This window comes from Salvelinus namaycush, unplaced genomic scaffold (genome assembly GCF_016432855.1).
Source record: "Salvelinus namaycush isolate Seneca unplaced genomic scaffold, SaNama_1.0 Scaffold71, whole genome shotgun sequence".
In the NCBI taxonomy this organism is placed as follows: domain Eukaryota; kingdom Metazoa; phylum Chordata; class Actinopteri; order Salmoniformes; family Salmonidae; genus Salvelinus; species Salvelinus namaycush.
This window is the reverse complement of record NW_024061431.1, coordinates 348,896-367,968: the sequence shown is the minus strand read 5'-3', so window position 1 is coordinate 367,968 and position 19,073 is coordinate 348,896. Positions and strand designations below refer to the sequence as shown.

General features: G+C 42.6%; 1 protein-coding gene across 1 annotated transcript; it reads left to right on the top strand.

The window, feature by feature from the left end:
- Positions 1-3,415: 3,415 nt before the first annotated feature.
- On the top strand, positions 3,416-19,052 carry LOC120042538 (dynein regulatory complex protein 9-like). The gene is made up of 4 exons (XM_038987378.1): positions 3,416-3,834; positions 3,990-4,192; positions 4,529-4,657; positions 18,825-19,052. Exons 1-4 carry the CDS (start codon positions 3,706-3,708, stop codon positions 18,913-18,915), a joined length of 552 nt encoding a protein of 183 aa, XP_038843306.1. The 5' UTR covers positions 3,416-3,705; the 3' UTR covers positions 18,916-19,052.
- The last annotated feature ends 21 nt before the right edge of the window (positions 19,053-19,073 follow it).

Below are 19,073 nucleotides of genomic sequence, written 5' to 3'. Positions count from 1 at the left end.
TCAGGACTACCTGGCATGATGACTCCTTGCTGTCCCCAGTCCACCTGGCTTTGCTGCTGCTCCAGTTTCAACTGTTCTGCCTGCGGCTATGGAACCCTGACCTGTTCACAGGACGTGCTACCTGTCCCAGACCTGCTGTTTTCAACTCTCTAGAGACAGCAGGAGCGGTAGAGATACTCTGAATGATCGGCTATGAAAAGCCAACTGACATTTACTCCTGAGGTGCTGACTTGTTGCACCCTCGACAACTACTGTGATTATTATTTTTTGACCATGCTGGTCATTTATGAACATTAGAACATCTTGGCAATGTTCTGTTATAATCTCCACCCGGCACAGCCAGAAGAGGACTGGCCACCCCTCATAGCCTGGTTCCTCTCTAGGTTTCTTCCTAGGTTTTGGCCTTTCTAGGGAGTTTTTCCTAGCCACCGTGCTTCTACACCTGCATTGCTTGCTGTTTGGGGTTTTAGGCTGGGTTTCTGTACAGCACTTTGAGATATCAGCTGATGTAAGAAGGGCTATATAAATAAATTTGATTTGTCACCCTCCTGACCAAGGCCCTTCTCCCCCGATTGCTCAGTTTGGCCGGGCAGCCAGCTCTAGGAAGAGTCTTGGTGGTTCCAAACTTCTTCCATTTAAGAATGATGGATGCCACTGTGTTCTTGGAGACCTTCAATGCTGCAGAAATGTTTTGGTACCCTTCCCCAGATCTGTGCCTTGACACTATCCTAACTCGGAGCTTACAGACAATTCCTTTGTCCTCATGGCTTGTTTTTTTGCTCTGACATGCACTATCAACTCTGGGACCTTATATAGACAGGTGTGTGCCTTTCCAAATCAAGTCCAATCAACTGAATTTACCATAGTTAGAAACACCTCAAGGGTGATCGATGTACCTGAGTTCAATTTCGAGTCTCATAGCAAAAGGTCTGAATATTTACATAAATAAGGTATCTGTTTTTTAAAATTTTATATAAATGTGCAATAATGTCTAAAAACCTATTCTCGCTTTGTCATTATGGGGTATTGTGTGTAGATTAATAAGGGAAAAAACGTATTTAATCTATTTTAGAATAAGACTAACAAAACGTGGTAAAAGTCAAGGGGTCTGAATACTTTCCGAATGCACTGTATATGCATATTAGAGCTTATGATTACGCATTGGCCTATATATGAGCCCAAGCCCCCCAAAAATCCTGAATTATAATGATTGTGCCATTATACAAAATATAGCCTACCGCATATTACACATGGCAGAAAAACATACAAATAAATACTGATTTAAGATATCTTTGGTACATAATTGGTCTAGCCTAAATTAAATAAATGCAGCGTTACCCTACAATTATAGAGAATTTGTATTTGATTTTGAATAGGCTAGTAATATATTTAAAAAAATGTTTTCATAATTAATAGGCATTACATTACCATTCGCTACAGAATCTCACCACCGTGCGTTTATCTCCTCCCCTCTCTCCTTCATTCCTTTCTCCAGCATGCAGAGGGGCTGTCAACCATTTAATTAAATAAGTTGCATTGTGAAAACATGTCACTATCGATGTTCCCGAACAGTTTTCACTTGGTTTCCCAAATTAAGCATACTGTAGCTGCAGGAACAGGGTTGGAGAGGCCATGACATACAGAGTTTGGGCGGAATATCACCTGTCAAGGCAAAATAACCGGAGTAGCCTACCTGACATGAGTGAAATGAACCAGCGGAAAAGTGGCAAGCTTTTTTTGTGACTTTCTCAAATGATCAATAGCCTATAGTCACATGCAGCCCATATATCTTTTGATTTCTAAGACATTCTATGGTTTATATCATTCACAACTAAAGTTGCCAAATAACTCTAAATCTAGTGTATAGGACCTGTTCAAATTATCACTTTTATGCTCAACATAGCCATAGCATCCTATGACGGTGCCACATTGAAAGTGACTGAGCTCTTCAGAAAGGCCGTTCTACTGACAATATTTGTCTATGGAGATTGCATGGCTATGTGCTCCATTTCACACAACTGTCAGCAAAGGGTGTGGCTGAAATAGCCAAATCCACTCATTCATCGGGTGTCCACATACACTATATATACAAAAGTATCTTGTCTGCTAAATGAACAAACCTACAGCCTATGGCATGGCTCACAGCCAGATAACATACAGTAGGATAACTCATGTTCTGTTCTTCTGAAATACATTTTCTTCATATCATCATGTTTCTTTAGACCTGCCTAGAACAAATCATGGATTTACTGTGATGGTGTATATTGAATTGATTTATTATACGTTTTTTTAAATGTAGATGTTCCAAAGGTGTGCATCGGCGTCATGTTTGCATGGATACCTGGAAATGTTAAACGTGTTGATGTTAATTAACAGTAAATTACCGTGAGACAGGCAGCTTTTGCATGACAACCAGCTGACAAGATTTTATGACCGCCACAGCCCTAGATGTGGTACAAATCACATTATTGTGGGAGCACCTCAACACATAGGCTTGGTCGCTAACTCTACATATAACACCTACTGATTATAGCCATGTATTAATACACTGCTCCAAAAAATAAAGGGAACACTTAAACAACACAATGTAACTCCAAGTCAATCACACTTCTGTGAAATCAAACTGTCCACTTAGGAAGCAACACTGATTGACAATAAATTTCACATGCTGTTGTGCAAATGGAATAGACAAAAGGTGGAAATTATAGGCAATTAGCAAGACACCCCCAAAAAATGAGTGGTTCTGCAGGTGGTGACCACAGACCACTTCTCAGTTCCTATGCTTCCTGGCTTATGTTTTGGTCACTTTTGAATGCTGGCGGTGCTTTCACTCTAGTGGTAGCATGAGACGGAGTCTACAACCCACACAAGTGGCTCAGGTAGTGCAGCTCATCCAGGATGGCACATCAATGCGAGCTGTGGCAAGAAGGTTTGCTGTGTCTGTCAGCGTAGTGTCCAGAGCATGGAGGCGCTACCAGGAGACAGGCCAGTACATCAGGAGACGTGGAGGAGGCCAAAAAACATTTGTGAAAAACTGAACAGAGAGACAACACAGACTGAAAATCTGCCAAAGAGCTGGACTCGTGTTTGTGTGAGTGAGTTATACTACATTATGCCAAATGTAGACTTAATAACATAGACATTTCGATTTTATAAAAGTGGCCTTTTGTAATTCTCACCTTCACTGTAAGAAAAATGGCAGAAAAGGAAGTTGGAATGGAATGCTGGGAAATTCACGTAGTCGGTTACGACAGAAACGCATAATCAAAACATGTATTTATTTGTATCTAACTATTTAACTGTCACTTTATTGCATTCTCGTGCGTTTCACACAACATAATAATCAAAGTAGATAAGAATTTGTCATTTTTTGAAAACAATAATCAAATGTTGTGCGTTACCAGGGTAACCGGGGTAAACTACCAAGTGTGCTGCTAGACAAGCTAAACTATGCTCTAGTTAAACTACTGGCCTTTTATTGTGCATAAATATAGCTAGTAAACTTCAACACGTTCCGTGAAGACACGTAAGAAATATACCTAGCTACGAATCTGTTGATTGTGTTATTGAGCATTTTGCCCAGGATATTTTCTAACACAAAAATGTCACAGTTAGAAAACGGTATCGTTAGTAGCTAGCTAGATAGGCGATGTTGTAAATTGCTTGGCTAATTTCGCTCGAATTCAGTGTTCACAGACCATCAGGATGTCGGTTCCTTTGTCTGGGGTAGAGCTGCTCAGAGTGTGTACAGTGCTCCAGGACTGTTCTGCACAGCTGTCAGTGCTGGGTCACATCATGCCCGACACCTACAGGGGTCGTCCAGAAGCTGATAAGGTATTATCTGATTATCCTCAGCTAACATTATACGCGGAGCTAATGTCAATTGGCTTTTTCAAGCGATGATGCGTCTTTAGCAAATTAATGGTATGCTTGCTATCTAAGCTGTAATTTTCTCCTATTCAGCCCGTATTCATATGTTTTTGTGGAAGTTTGTGTCAGCCGACATTGGACAGGTCCTTGAACAGCAGAAAGGGGCAGAGCAGAACCTGAAAGCAGCCCGTCAGTTTGAGAGAGAGTCTGGGAGACTGTCAGATGCCACCCGTGAGCTGCACAGATCCCAGAAGGAACTGAACCGCACGCTAGAGGAGGACCCACTGTCCCCTGACAACCTGGCCAAGGTGCAGAGAGACAGGTGGGTTCCAGATAGCTCTTGTTCGGGGCTTTAGTGCACGTTCCGACTTGGACCAGAGCTAGGTTCCAGACAATTTAATAAAATAGAAGCCCACAACTCTGTGCTTCAAACAGAGATGTATTATGATTTATTATGCACACGAGACAACTTTTCATTGGGATCTTTTTCAGGTCAACCACTGAACTAAACACATTGCCATTGTTTACATTTGTCAAACATTTCCAAGGTGCAGAGCAGACTGTATTAACTGTGAATCCAAAAAGTACCCTGTATGCCATCTACCTCATACATAACGATCATGCTCTCTCTCTCTCTCTCTGTCTTCCTGGCATACAGTCAGTTTGTGGGTCACGTGATTGCTGATGTGTTGGCAGAGCTGCAAGAGAAAGGGACCTTTCACAGCTTGCTTTTCGCTGTGGAAGAAGAGAAAAGAAGGAAGGCCAACCTCCAGGACATAATAATCAGGTCAGGTTATGGTCAATATGAATATGTAGGCTAATAATTCATTGTCTGTGCAGGCAATAGTCAAATTCTTTCAAATCCCACACAAAGAGGAGGCTGCTGAGGGGAGGGTGGCTTGTAATAATATCTGGAATGTTGTAAATGGAATGGTATCAAATGCATGGATGTGTATGATACCGTTCCAGCCATTTCTATGAGCCTGTTTTATTTTGATTGAAAACAGAGCTATAATTTGTCTTTGCTTATTATAGGACTTGCATACAGTGTCTGCCTTAAAATTCAATCTAAAAAGGGATTACATTTGATGTTTTTTCCGATAGATCTACACAACCTACTCCACATTTTCAAAGTGAAAGAAAGTTATAGAACATTTTCCCAAAAAATAAATATGTAGTGAGGGCCAGCCAGCGAGAGCATAGCAAACATGTCGCAGTGGTGGGTAGTATATGGGGCTTTGGTGACAAAACGGATGGCACTGTGATAGACTACATCCAGTTTGCTGAGTAGAGTGTTGGAGGCTATTTTGTAAATGACATTGCCGAAGTCAAGGATCGGTAGGATAGTTAGTTTTACGAGGGTATGTTTGGCAGCATAAGTGAAGGAGACTTTGTTGCGAAATAGGAAGCCTATTCCAGATTTAATTTTGGATTGGAGATGCTTAATGTGAGTCTGGAAGGAGAGTTTACAGTCTAACCAGACACCTGGTATTTGTAATTGTCCACATATTCTAAGGTCAGAACCGTCCAGAGTAGTGATGCTAGTCGGGCGGGAGGGTGCGGGCAGAAATCGGTTCAAGAGCATGCATTTAGTTTTACTAGCATTTAAAAGCAGTTGGAGGCCACGGAAGGAGTGTTGTATGGCTTTGAAGCTCGTTTGGAGGTTTGTTAGCACAATGTCCAAAGAAGGGCCAGATGTATACAAAATGGTGTCGTCTGCGTAGAGGTGGATCAGAGAATCACCAGCAGCAAGAGCGACGTCATTGATATATACAGAGAAAAGAGTAGGCCCGAGAATTGAACCCTGTGCCACCCCCATAGAGACTGCCAGAGGTCTGGACAACAGGCCCTCCAATTTGACACACTGAACTCTATCAGAGAAATAGTTGGTGAACCAAGCGAGGCAGTCATTTGAGAAACCAAGTCTATTGAGTCTGCCGATAAGAATGCGGTGATTGACAGAGTCGACAGCCTTGGCCAGGTCAATGAAGACGGCTGCACAGTACTGTCTTTTTTCGATGGCGGTTATGATATCTTTTAGGACCTTGAGCGTGGCTGAGGTGCACCCATGACCAGCTCGGAAACCAGATTGCATAGTGGAGAAGGTATGGTGGGATTTGAAATGGTCAGTGATCTGTTTATTAACTTGGCTTTTGAAGATTTTAGAAAGGCAGGGCAGGATGGATATAGGTCTATAACAGTTTGGGTCTAGAGTGTCTCCCCCTTTGAAGAGTGGGATGACCGTGGCAGCTTTCCAATCTTTGGGGATCTCAGACGATACGAGAGGTTGAATAGGCTAGTAATAGGAGTTGCAACAATTTCGGCAGATCATTTTAGAAAGAGAGGGTGCAGATTGTCTAGCCCAGCTGATTTGTAGGGATCCAGATTTTGCAGCTCTTACAGAACATCAGCTGTCTGTATTTGGGTGGGGGAGGCGGCGAGGGGGGGGGGGGGGGGGCTTGGGCAAGTTGCTGCAGGGGGTGCTGAGATGTTGGCCGGAGTAGGGGTAGCCAGGTGGAAAGCATGGCCAGCAGTAGAAAAATCCTTATTGAAACTATCGATTATCGGAGATTTAACGGTGGTGACAGTGTTTCCTATCCTCAGTGAAGTGGGCAGCTGGGAGGAGGTGCTCTTATTCTCAATGGACTTAAGTGTCCCAAAACTTTTTGGAATTAGTGCTACAGGATGCACATTTCTGGTCAAGGGCAGTCAAGTCTGGGGTGAACCAAGGGCTATATCTGTTTTTAGTTCTACATTTTTTGAATGGGGCATGCATATTTAAGATGGTGAGTAAAGAACTTTTGAAGAGCAACCAGGCATCCTCTACTGACAGGATGAGGTCAATATCCTTCCAGGATACGCGGGCCAGGTTGATTAGAAAGGCCTGCTCGCTGAAGTGTTTTAGGGAGCGTTTGACAGTGATGAGGGGTGGTCGTTTGACCGTGGACCCATTACGCACGCAGGCAATGAGGCAGTGATCACTGAGATCCTGGTTGAAGACAGCAGAGGTATTTAGAGGGTAAGTTGGTCAGGATGATATCTAAGAGGTTGGTTACGGATTTAGTGTTGTATCTGGTAGGTTCCTTGATAATTTGTGTGAGATTGAGGGCATCTAGCTTAGATTGTAGGACGGCCGGGGTGTTAAGCATGTCCCAGGTTTAGGTCACCTAACAGTACGAACTCTGAAGATAGATGGGGGCGATGAATTCACATATGGTGTCCAGGGCACAGCTGGGGGCTGAAGGGGTCTATAACAAGCGGTAACGGTGAGAGACTTGTTTCTGGAAAGGTGGATTTTCAAAAGTATAAGCTCGAATTGTTTAGGCACAGACCTGGATAGTATGACAGAACTCTGCAGGCTCTCTCTGCAGTAGATTGCAACTCCGCCACCTTTGGCACTTCTACCTTGTCGGAAAATGTTATAGTTAGGGATTGGAAATTTCAGGATTTTTGGTGGCCTTCCTAATCTAGGATTATGACACAGCTAGGGCATCCGGGTTGGCGGAGTGTGCTAAAGCAGTGAATAAAACAAACTTAGGGAGGATGTTTCTAATGTTAACATGCATGAAACCAGCTTTTACGGTTACAGAAGTCAAATGAGAGCGCATGGGGATTGGGAGTGATGCTTGGGGGCTGCAGGGCCTGGGTTAACTTCTACATCACCAGAGGAACAGAGGAGGAGTAGGATAAGTGTACGCCTAAAGGCTAAAAGAACTGGTCGTCTAGTGTGTTTGGAACAGAGAGTAAAAGGAGCAGATTTCTGGCCGCGGAAGAATAGATTCAATGCATAATGTACAGACAAGGGTATGGTAGGATGTGAGTACAGTGGAGGTACACCTAGGCATTGAGTGACGATCAGAGAGGTTTTGTTCTTAGAGGCACCATTTAAGCCAGGTGAGGTCACCGCATGTGTGAGGGGTGGAACAAAAGGGCTAGCTAAGGCATATTGAGCAGAGCTGGAGGCTCTACAGTGAAATAAGACAATAATCACTAACCAACATAATGACATTAGGGAGAGGCATGTGTAGCCGAGTGATCATAGGGTCCATTGAGTAAGTTGGCGAGCTGAAGACACGGCAATTCAGACAGCTAGCAGGCCGGGGCTAGCAGGCTAGCAGATGGGCCTTCAGGGGGACGTCGCAACGGAAGAGCCTGTAGAAACCCCCTCGGACGGTTACGTCGGCAGACCAGTTGTAATGGATCAGCGTGGATCCGTGTCGGCAGTAAAGGGGTCCAGGCCAATTGCAAAAGAGGTATTGTAGCCCAGGAATTGACTGATGGATCTCTGCGGCTAGCCAGGTGATGGGCCTAGCTCGAGGCTAGCTCCAGGCTAACTGGTGCTTGCTTCGGGACATAAACGTTAGCCAGTTTTAGCCACTCGGATAGCAGCTAGCTAGCTGCGATGATCCGGTGTAAAGTTTCAGAGCTTGCGGTAGGAATCCGGAGATATCGTGGAGAAAAATCAGTCCGATATGCTCTGGGTTGATATCGCGCTGTGCAGACTGGCAGGATTTGATCGGGCTGAGGCCGACGTAAATCTTAAATACTTGGTGGAAGCACCTTTAGCAGACATTACAGCTGTGAATTCTACCAACTTTGCACAACTCTTAGGGCAAAATATATCCATTGTTTTTGTCAAAATTGCGAAAGTTCATTACATTTGGTTGGGGATCATTGACGGAAAGCGATATTTAAACCTCGTCTCTGATTTTTTTTAAGCAGATTTAAGTCAGGACTGAGACTAGACCACTCAGGAACAGTCAACACCTCTTGGAAAGCCCTTCTGGTGTCTTTTGCATAAAAATGTGTGTAGTTGTTCACAGAAGACTGAGGCTGGTTTCTCTGTAACTTTTTAACTGGGCTTTTCTTCTTTCATATTTATTTTGATCCTAACAAACTCCTCAGTTCCTGCCGGTGACAAGCATACCCATAACATGATCCCAATACTTGGAAATACAAAGAGATCAACAACATTGCATTCACTCCATATTCCTGGCCTGTATGACAAAGTGAAAAGAAATAGCCGGTGTTAAAAAAAAATCCACTAGATGGGAACGGAGGTAAGATGGCAGACTCTACACAGCGGTGCAGATTGCCTCAAGATAAAATCATAATATTCAATATCTGTAAGACTAAATATTAGAACTTTACATACTCGTGGGTAATAACCTTCAATCTGGATAACACAAAACAACTCATCAGGCTTAAGAAATGTATCGACAAATATTACAACAACAAGCAACACCAAACATGACAGAGTAATAAACAAGGAGAACCAATCTCCAAAAGAAAATGAGACTGACGGACACAGACGATTTATGCTTTTCACTACCGGGAATGGTTACGGGTGGAAACCAATCTGTTAAAATCGATCGACTGACAAACTGCATACTTGAATTAGTTAGGAAAGATATAAAGGAGTTGAAGGCGAGCCTCGAGACGAGTGACGAAAAAGCTGCGACAATGGAGAAAGAAACAAACAAGCTTAAAGGGACAGTCAATAAGATTGAAATGGACGTTAAATGAACTTAAAGGAGAACATCTTTCTGAGAGAAGCCTTACTTGACATACAGAATAGATCTATGAGAGAAAATATGGTACTTACTGCTATCCAAGAAAAAGGAGAAGTTCCTGAAAATGTGGTGAAGGAATTCCTTCTTACAGCGCTTCAGAACCCACGCGAAGCTGTTGACAAAATCCAACTTGAACGTGTACACTGTTTCGGACAGAGAGGACCCGAGATATGAGCGCCCAATCTTTGCCAAATTTGCTTTCTTTAAAGATAAAATAATGGTTGAAAGCCTGGGTAAAAGACTCACTGGCATGAAAATAGACATGAATGATAAGTTCCGAAGGAAATTGCAGAACGGCGCAAAGCTCTGTACCCAATCTTCAAGGAGAAGATATTAAAAAGGAAAAGTGTAGCTCTCGTAGTCTATAAACTGTATATTGATAACCAAATGTTCCGAGACACAGACTACTCCATGGCTATTCTAAATATTACAAAGTTCCCATAGAGGATTCTAATAATGAAACACTCAATATTAGCCATGGTTGGGATTGTAATTTAAAAAAATATCTAGAAAAGCAATAAAATACAACAATTTAAATAAATATACTACAACTACACTATACCATTCTAGGTAGGGAATGTTGGAAAAATAATTAGTATTAGACTTTCCATTTATTGTATTTTATGAATTGATAAGATAGCATTGAAGAAAGGATAATTAACTAAATTGTACATCTTAAAATACAAGGAACTGGAACACAAAAGTACTGAATCAACATGGAAGAGATAAAACACAGAGGACACAGTATGTGGGTATGTGCAGGAGTATTGTGATGGAAGGTGGGGTGTGTGTTTTTGTGTTTGAAAAAGTGTGGAGTTGAGTCAGTGAAAAAGGATAGTGGTTGCAAATCCCAGAGCCCATGTGTGCTTGTGAGCAGGGGTTATGAGAGCTTTCAATTTTGTGCAGATGTGGGATATACATTTTAAAATATATCATACATGTAGTTGATTTATTTATTGGCCTATCCCCAACCCTATACCTGAGCGACCCATACGCTAAGGAGAAGTCCTTATCTGTTTTATGGACCTACCGTAAGTAGCCTATACGCAGCCAAATCAGAAAGATGAATGTGGTCTGAGACCTACTAAAGCAGCACCACACACTCAAGATTCTGAGCCTGCCTGGCAGGGTTGGTCCTACAAAGCCAAATCCCCCTGATGGGAGAGCATAATATACAAGGAAATTCTCAAAGCTGCTAATGAGAACCTTGAAGACCTTGTACCTAACTGGTGGAGATTCCAGTGGGGTGTCCCCACCCAGGCAGTGGCAGTGCTGGCAACACTAGCTGCAGTAACCAATGGGGAGGGGGTCACACTCGGACAATCAGAGAGGGGGCATATTATTGTGGCCCTGGTGGCAAAGGTCTGACAACACAGAGATGCTTGGGAATATGGTCACAACGGGGGACCGTTGGGGTGTAGCTGAGTTTCATCAGCTAGGACGTGACAATGGTTAATCAAATCTCCCTATTATTGCTACGTTTTGCATGCCTTCTCAAACAGCTTCAACTGTATATCAAGTTCTTTCTTGAGTTGGGCTCAGTGATGGAACAACTGAATAGTGGGGAACAATTGGAGGTTTACTTAGTAGCAATGCAAATATCATGGTATAGCTATATGGATACTCAATCACTATGGTACTTTTAAATGGTGAGTTTACAAACATATATTATGATAAATAGATTTGAAACTTGTATCTCAATATGGTAAATGGTGAAATAAGTATAGCCAGTTATAATGAATGGCTTAGCAGATAATAAGAAAAGACGATCAGTATTTACCTGGCTAAAAGAGAAGAAGTTTAATATATATTGTTTACAGGAAACTCATTCAACTATTTTAGATGAAGTTGTGTGGAAAAAGGGACTAGGGAGGCGAAATATATTTCTCCCATGGGCAAAGAAACTCGAAAGGGGTAATGATATTAATTAACAGTAATTTTGATCCGAATGTGCAAATTGTCCAAACAGATCATCAAGGTAGATGGGTGAATGTAAATACACTGCTCAAAAAAATAAAGGGAACACTAAAATAACACATCCTAGATCTGAATGAATGAACTATTCTTATTAAATACTTTTTTCTTTACATAGTTGAATGTGCTGACAACAAAATCACACAAAAATGATCAATGGAAATCAAATTTATCAACCCATGGAGGTCTGGATTTGGAGTCACACTCAAAATTAAAGTGGAAAACCACACTACAGGCTGATCCAACTTTGATGTAATGTCCTTAAAACAAGTCAAAATGAGGCTCAGTAGTGTGTGTGGCCTCCACGTGCCTGTATGACCTCCCTACAACGCCTGGGCATGCTCCTGATGAGGTGGCGGATGGTCTCCTGAGGGATCTCCTCCCAGACCTGGACTAAAGCATCCGCCAACTCCTGGACAGTCTGTGGTGCAACGTGGCGTTGGTGGATGGAGCGAGACATGATGTCCCAGATGTGCTCAATTGGATTCAGGTCTGGGGAACGGGCGGGCCAGTCCATAGCATCAATGCCTTCCTCTTGCAATAACTGCTGACACACTCCAGCCACATGAGGTCTAGCATTGTCTTGCATTAGGAGGAACCCAGGGCCAACCGCACCAGCATATGGTCTCACAAGGGGTCTGAGGATCTCATCTCGGTACCTAATGGCAATCAGGCTACCTCTGGCGAGCACATGGAGGGCTGTGCGGCCCCCAAAGAAATGCCACCCCACACCATGACTGACCCACCGCCAAATCGGTCATGCTGGAGGATGTTGCAGGCAGCAGAACGTTCTCCACGGCGTCTCCAGACTCTGTCACGTGCTCAGTGTGAACCTGCTTTCATCTGTGAAGAGCACAGGGCACCAGTGGCGAATTTGCCAATCCTGGTGTTCTCTGGCAAATGCCAAACGTCCTGCACGGTGTTGGGCTGTAAGCACAACCCCCACCTGTGGACGTCGGGCCCTCATACCACCCTCATGGAGTCTGTTTCTGACCGTTTGAGCAGACACATGCACATTTGTGGCCTGCTGGAGGTCATTTTGCAGGGCTCTGGCAGTGCTCCACCTGCTCCTCCTTGCACAAAGGCGGAGGTAGCGGTCCTGCTGCTGGGTTGTTGCCCTCCTACGGCCTCCTCCACGTCTCCTGATGTACTGGCCTGTCTCCTGGTAGCGCCTCCATGCTCTGGACACTACGCTGACAGACACAGCAAACCTTCTTGCCACAGCTCGCATTAATGTGCCATCCTGGATGAGCTGCACTACCTGAGCCACTTGTGTGGGTTGTAGACTCCGTCTCATGCTACCACTAGAGTGAAAGCACCGCCAGCATTCAAAAGTGACCAAAACATCAGCCAGGAAGCATAGGAACTGAGAAGTGGTCTGTGGTCACCACCTGCAGAGCCACTCCTTTATTGGGGGTGTCTTGCTAATTGCCTATAATTTCCACCTTTTGTCTATTCCATTTGCACAACAGCATGTGAAATTTATTGTCAATCAGTGTTGCTTCCTAAGTGGACAGTTTGATTTCACAGAAGTGTGATTGACTTGGAGTTACATTGTGTTGTTTAAGTGTTCCCTTTATTTTTTTGAGCAGTGTATGTTATTGGACCATAAACAGATATGGCTCATTAACCTTTACGGACCAAATTATGATGATCCACGCTTCTTTGAAAATATATATAATAGTTTATCAACCATACAAGCTATACAAGACTGTTTTATCATGGTGGGAGATTATATTACGGTTTTAAATACCGCTATGGACCGTAAAGGAAATTACACTACAAACTATCCCCTTCATACACTTAAGGAAATCCCGAATATCATGGATATATTGGAACTAGTGGATATATGGAGGCTTAAATATCCTGACCTAGTGAGATATACATGGCAGAGGCTCAATCAATTTAGTCGTCTTGACTACTTTCTCTCTGGCACCAAAAGTTAGTGTTGATAGGGGACAGATTGCAGTCGGAGCATCAAATAATTGCCATATATATTACTCTTACAGAATTTCCACGTGGGCGAGGATATTGAAAATGTAGTTAAAGCCTAATGGATGACAACTTGTTTTTAACTAGGACAGAAGTATTTATAACTGACTATTTCCGACAAAACATACAGTGGGGCAAAAAAGTATTTAGTCAGCCACCAATTGTGCAAGTTCTCCCACTTAAAAAGATGAGAGAGGCCTGTAATTTTCATCATAGGTACACTTCAACTATGACAGACAAAATGAGAAAAAAAATCCAGAAAATCACATTGTAGGATTTTTAATGAATTTATTTGCAAATTATGGTGGAAAATAAGTATTTGGTCAATAACAAAAGTTTATCTCAATACTTTGTTATATACCCTTTGTTGGCAATGACAGAGGTCAAACGTTTTCTGTAAGTCTTCACAAGGTTTTCACACACTGTTGCTGGTATTTTGGCCCATTCCTCCATGCAGATCTCCTCTAGAGCAGTGATGTTTTGGGGCTGTTGCTGGGCAACACGGACTTTCAACTCCCTCCAAAGAATTTCTATGGGGTTGAGATCTGGAGACTGGCTAGGCCACTCCAGGACCTTGAAATGCTTCTTACGAAGCCACTCCTTCGTTGCCCGGGCGGTGTGTTTGGGATCATTGTCATGCTGAAAGACCCAGCCACGTTTCATCTTCAATTCCCTTGCTGATGGAAGGAGGTTTTCACTCAAAATCTCACGATACATGGCCCCATTCATTCTTTCCTTTACACGGATCAGTCGTCCTGGTCCCTTTGCAGAAAAACAGCCCCAAAGCATGATGTTTCCACCCCATGCTTCACAGTAGGTATGGTGTTCTTTGGATGCAACTCAGCATTCTTTGTCCTCCAAACACGACGAGTTGAGTTTTTACCAAAAAGTTATATTTTGGTTTCATCTGACCATATGACATTCTCCCAATCTTCTTCTGGATCATCCAAATGCTCTCTAGCAAACTTCAGACGGGCCTGGACATGTACTGGCTTAAGCAGGGGGACACGTCTGGCACTGCAGGATTTGAGTCCCTGGCGGCGTAGTGTGTTACTGATGGTAGGCTTTGTTACTTTGGTCCCAGCTCTCTGCAGGTCATTCACTAGGTCCCCCCGTGTGGTTCTGGGATTTTTGCTCACCGTTCTTGTGATCATTTTGACCCCACGGGGTGAGATCTTGCGTGGAGCCCCAGATCGAGGGAGATTATCAGTGGTCTTGTATGTCTTCCATTTCCTAATAATTGCTCACACAGTTGATTTCTTCAAACCAAGCTGCTTACCTATTGCAGATTCAGTCTTCCCAGCCTGGTGCAGGTCTACAATTTTGTTTCTGGTGTCCTTTGACAGCTCTTTGGTCTTGGCCATAGTGGGGTTTGGAGTGTGACTGTTTGAGGTTGTGGACAGGTGTCTTTAATACTGATAACAAGTTCAAACAGGTGCCATTAATACAGATAACGAGTGGAGGACAGAGGAGCCTCCTAAAGAAGAAGTTACAGGTCTGTGAGAGCCAGAAATCTTGCTTGTTTGTAGGTGACCAAATACTTATTTTCCACCATAATTTGCAAATAAATTCATTAAAAATCCTACAATGTGATTTTCTGGATTTTTTTTCCAAATTTTGTCTGTCATAGTTGAAGTGTACCTATGATGAAAATTACAGGCCTCTCTCATCTTTTTAAGTGGGAGAACTTGCACAGTTGGTGGCTGACTAAATACTTTTTTGCCCCACTGTAGGTATTAGAGGTCGACCGATTATGATTTTTCACCGCCGATACCGATTATTGGAGGACCAAAAAAAGCTGATACCGATTAAATCGGCCGATTTTTATATATATGTGTATGTAATAATGACAATTACAACAATACTAAATTAACACTTTTATTTTAACTTAATATAATACATAACTAAAATCTATGTAGTCTCAAATAAATAATGAAACATGCTCAATTTGGTTTAAATAATGCAAAAACACAGTGTTGGGAACAAAGTAAAAGTGCAATATGTGTCATGTAAAAAAGCTAACGTTTATGTTCCTTGCTCTGAACATATGAAAGCTGGTGGTTCAATATTCCCAGTTAAGAAGTTTTAGGTTGTAGTTATTATAGGAATTATGACGCGTCGACTATTTCTCTCTATACCATTTGTATTTAATGTACCTTAGACTATTTGATGCTCTTATAGGCACTTTAGTATTCCCATCCCAATCTCGGTAGTTGATAGGCTTGAAGTCATAAACAGCACAGTGCTTCTAGCATTGCTAAGAGCTGCTGGAAAATGCAGGAAAGTGCTGTTTGAATGAATTCTTACGCGCATGCTGCTGATTACCGATTGTTATGAAAACATGAAATCGGCCCTAGTTAATCAGACGACCTCTAATAGGTATAGAAGAGCCCCTTATTGTATGGGACAATTTTAAATCCAATTCAGTACTCATCTCTAAAACAAAAGCAATTTAGGTCAAAATAATACATATCTTTTTATTTTTTATTGAACCTTTATTTAACTAGGCAAGTCAGTTAAGAACAAATTCTTATTTACAATTACAGCCTAGGAACAGTGGGTTAACTGCCTTGTTCAGGAGGAGAACGACAGATTTTTACCTTGTCAGCTCGGGGATTCGATCTTGCAACCTTTCAGTTACTAGTCCAACGCTCTAACCACTAGGCTACCTGCCACCCGGGCTTAGTGGGACTATCATTTGTTTTTCAACAGGACAATGACCCAACACACCTCCAGGCTGTGTAAGGGCTATTTGACCAAGAAGGAGAGTGATGGAATGCTGCATCAGATGACCTGGCCCGCCACAATCCCCCGACCTCAACTAAATTGAGATGGTTTAGGATGAGTCGGACCACAGAGTGAAGGAAAAGCAGCCAACAAGTGCTCAGCATATGTGGGAACTCCTTTAAGACTTTTGGAAAAGCATTCCAGATGAAGCTGGTTGAGAGAAAGCCAAGTGTGCGCAAATCTGTCATCAAGGCAAAGGGTGGCTATTTGAAGAATCTCAAATGATTTGTTTAACACTTTTTTGGTTACTACATAATTCCATGTGTTATTTCATAGTTTTGATGTCTTCAAAATGATTCTACAATGTAGAAAATAGTAAAAACAAAGAAAAACCCTTGAATGAGTAGGTGTAATTTTAAATACATTTGCCAACATTTCTAAAAAATAAAAAAAAAGGGTTATTGTGTGTACATCGTGAGCATTTTTATTTATTTAATACATTTTGAATTCAGGCAGTAACAGAATAAAATGTAGAATAAGCACTGTGCAAGGCATTTGGAAAATATTCAGACCCCTTGATTTTCCCACATTTTGTTACGTTAGACTTATTCTAAATTTTAAAAATCCTCAATCTACACGCAATACCCCATAATGACGTGAACAATTTTTTTATATAAAAAAAAAAACATGCCTTATTTACATAAGTATTCAGACCCTTTGACATGAGACTCGCAATTGAGCTCAGGTGCACCCTGTTATCATTGATCATCCTTGAGATGTTTCTACATCTTCATTGGAGTCCACCTGTGGTAAATTCATTTGATTGGACATGATTTGGAAAGTCACACACCTGTCTATATAAAGTCCCGCAGTTGACAGTGCATGTCAGAGCAAAAACAAGCCATGAGGTCAAAGGAATTGTCCGTTGAGCTCCGAGACAGGATTGTGTCAAGGCACAGATCTGGGGAAGGGTACCAAAGAAAATTCTGCAGCATTGAAGGTCCCCAAGAACACAGTGGCCTCCATTCTTAAATGGAATAAGTTTAGATCCACCAACAATCTTCTTAGAGTTGGCCGCCCGGCCAAACTGAGCAATCGGGGGAGAAGGGCCTTGGTCAGGGAGGTGACCAAGAACCCGATGGTCACTCTGACAGAGCTCCAGGGTTCCTCTGTGGAGATGGGAGAACCTTCCAGAAGGACGACCATCTCTGCAGCACTCCACCAATCAGGCCTTTATGGTAGTGGCCAGACGGAAGCCACTCCTCCGTAAAAGGCACATGATAGCCCGTTTGCCAAAAAGCACCTAAAGGACTCTGAGCATGAGATACGAGATTCTCTGCTCTGATGAAACCAAATTGAACTCTTTGGCCTGAATGCCAAGTGCCATGTCTGGAAGAAACCTGGCACCATCCCTACAGTGAAGCATGGTGGTGGCAGCATCATGCTGTGGGAATCGCTGCCAAAGGTACTTCAACAATGTACTGAGTAAAGAGTCTGAATACTTACAGTACCAGTCAAAAGTTTGGACACACCTACTCATTCAAGGGTTTCTTTATTTTTACTATTTTCTACATTGTAGAATAATAGTGAATACATCAAAACTATGAAATTACACATATGGAATCATGTAGTAATCACTGGGTTGAGATTGGGTGATTGTGGAGGCAGGTCAACTGATGCAGCATTTCATTACTCTCTTTCTTGGTCAAATAGCCCTTACCCAGCCTGGAAGTGTGTTGGGTCATTGTCCTGTTGAAAAACAAATGATAGTGGAACTAAGCGCAAACCAGATGGGATGGTGTTTCACTGCAGAATGCTGTGATAGCCATGCTGGTTAAGTGTGCCTTGAATTCTAAATAAATCACTGACAGTGTCACCAGCAAAGCACCATCACACCTCCTCCTCCATGCTTCACGATGGGAATCACACATGCGGAGGTCATCCGTTCACCTACTCTGCGTCTCACAAAGACACGGCGGTTGTAACCAAAAATCGCAAATTTGGACTCATCAGACCAAAAGGACTCATTTCCACCAGTCTAATGTCCATTGCTCGTGTTTCTTGGCCCAAGCAAGTCTCTTCTTATTATTTGTGTCCTTTAGTATTGGTTTCTTTGCAGCAATTCGACCATGAAGGCCTGATTCACACATTCTCCTCTGAACAGTTGATGTTGAGATGTGTCTGTTACTTGAACACTGAAGCATATATTTGGGCTGCAATTTCTGAAGCTGGTAATTCTAATGAACTTATCCCCCGCAGCAGAGGTAACTCTGGGTCTTCCTTTCCTGTGGCGGACCTCATGAGAGAGAGTTTCATCATAGCGCTTGATGGTTTTTGCGACTGCACTTGAAGAAACTTTCAAAGTTCTTGAAAATGTCCACATTGACTGACCTTCATGTCTTAATGATGGACTGTCGTTTCTCTTTGCTTATTTGAGCTGTTCTTGCCATAATATGGACTTGGTCTTTTACCAAATAGGGCTATCATCTGTATATCACCCCTGCCTTGAAACAACACAACTGATTGGCTCAAATGCAATAAGAAGGAAATAAATTCAACAATTTAACAAGGGACGCCTGTTAATTGAAATACATTCCAGGTGACTACCTCATGAAGCTGGTTGAGAGAATGCCAGGAGTCTACTCACACTTACACATTGAGCCTGATTGCTGTCTGTGTGTATTGCAGGGAGGAGGGCAGCCGGCGGAGGACCAAAGCTCTTCAGAGACAGCTGCTTGACATCCGCAAGGAAAAAACTCTGGAGCTGCAGGTACCATAACTGAGGAAGACAACGGAGACACATTCCTTCACGTGCCCGATATGATTTTCAATCTAGTAATGGGCAAGATTAGAATTAGGCTACACATTGACTGACTCTTGGTGGTGCTCCAAGTTCCTTGAGGGTGTCAGACGTCGATGTCTTTGAAAATCGGGGTG

What these genes read in the sequence shown, in the direction of transcription:
- LOC120042538 (XM_038987378.1), top strand. Translation starts at nt 3,706, where the DNA reads ATGTCGGTTCCTTTGTCTGGGGTAGAGCTGCTCAGAGTGTGTACAGTG. An exon ending in GCCAAGGTGCAGAGAGACAG is followed by an intron (nt 4,193 to 4,528) that starts GTGGGTTCCAGA and finishes CCTGGCATACAG; the next exon opens with TCAGTTTGTGGGTCACGTGA. An exon ending in CTCCAGGACATAATAATCAG is followed by an intron (nt 4,658 to 18,824) that starts GTCAGGTTATGG and finishes TGTGTATTGCAG; the next exon opens with GGAGGAGGGCAGCCGGCGGA.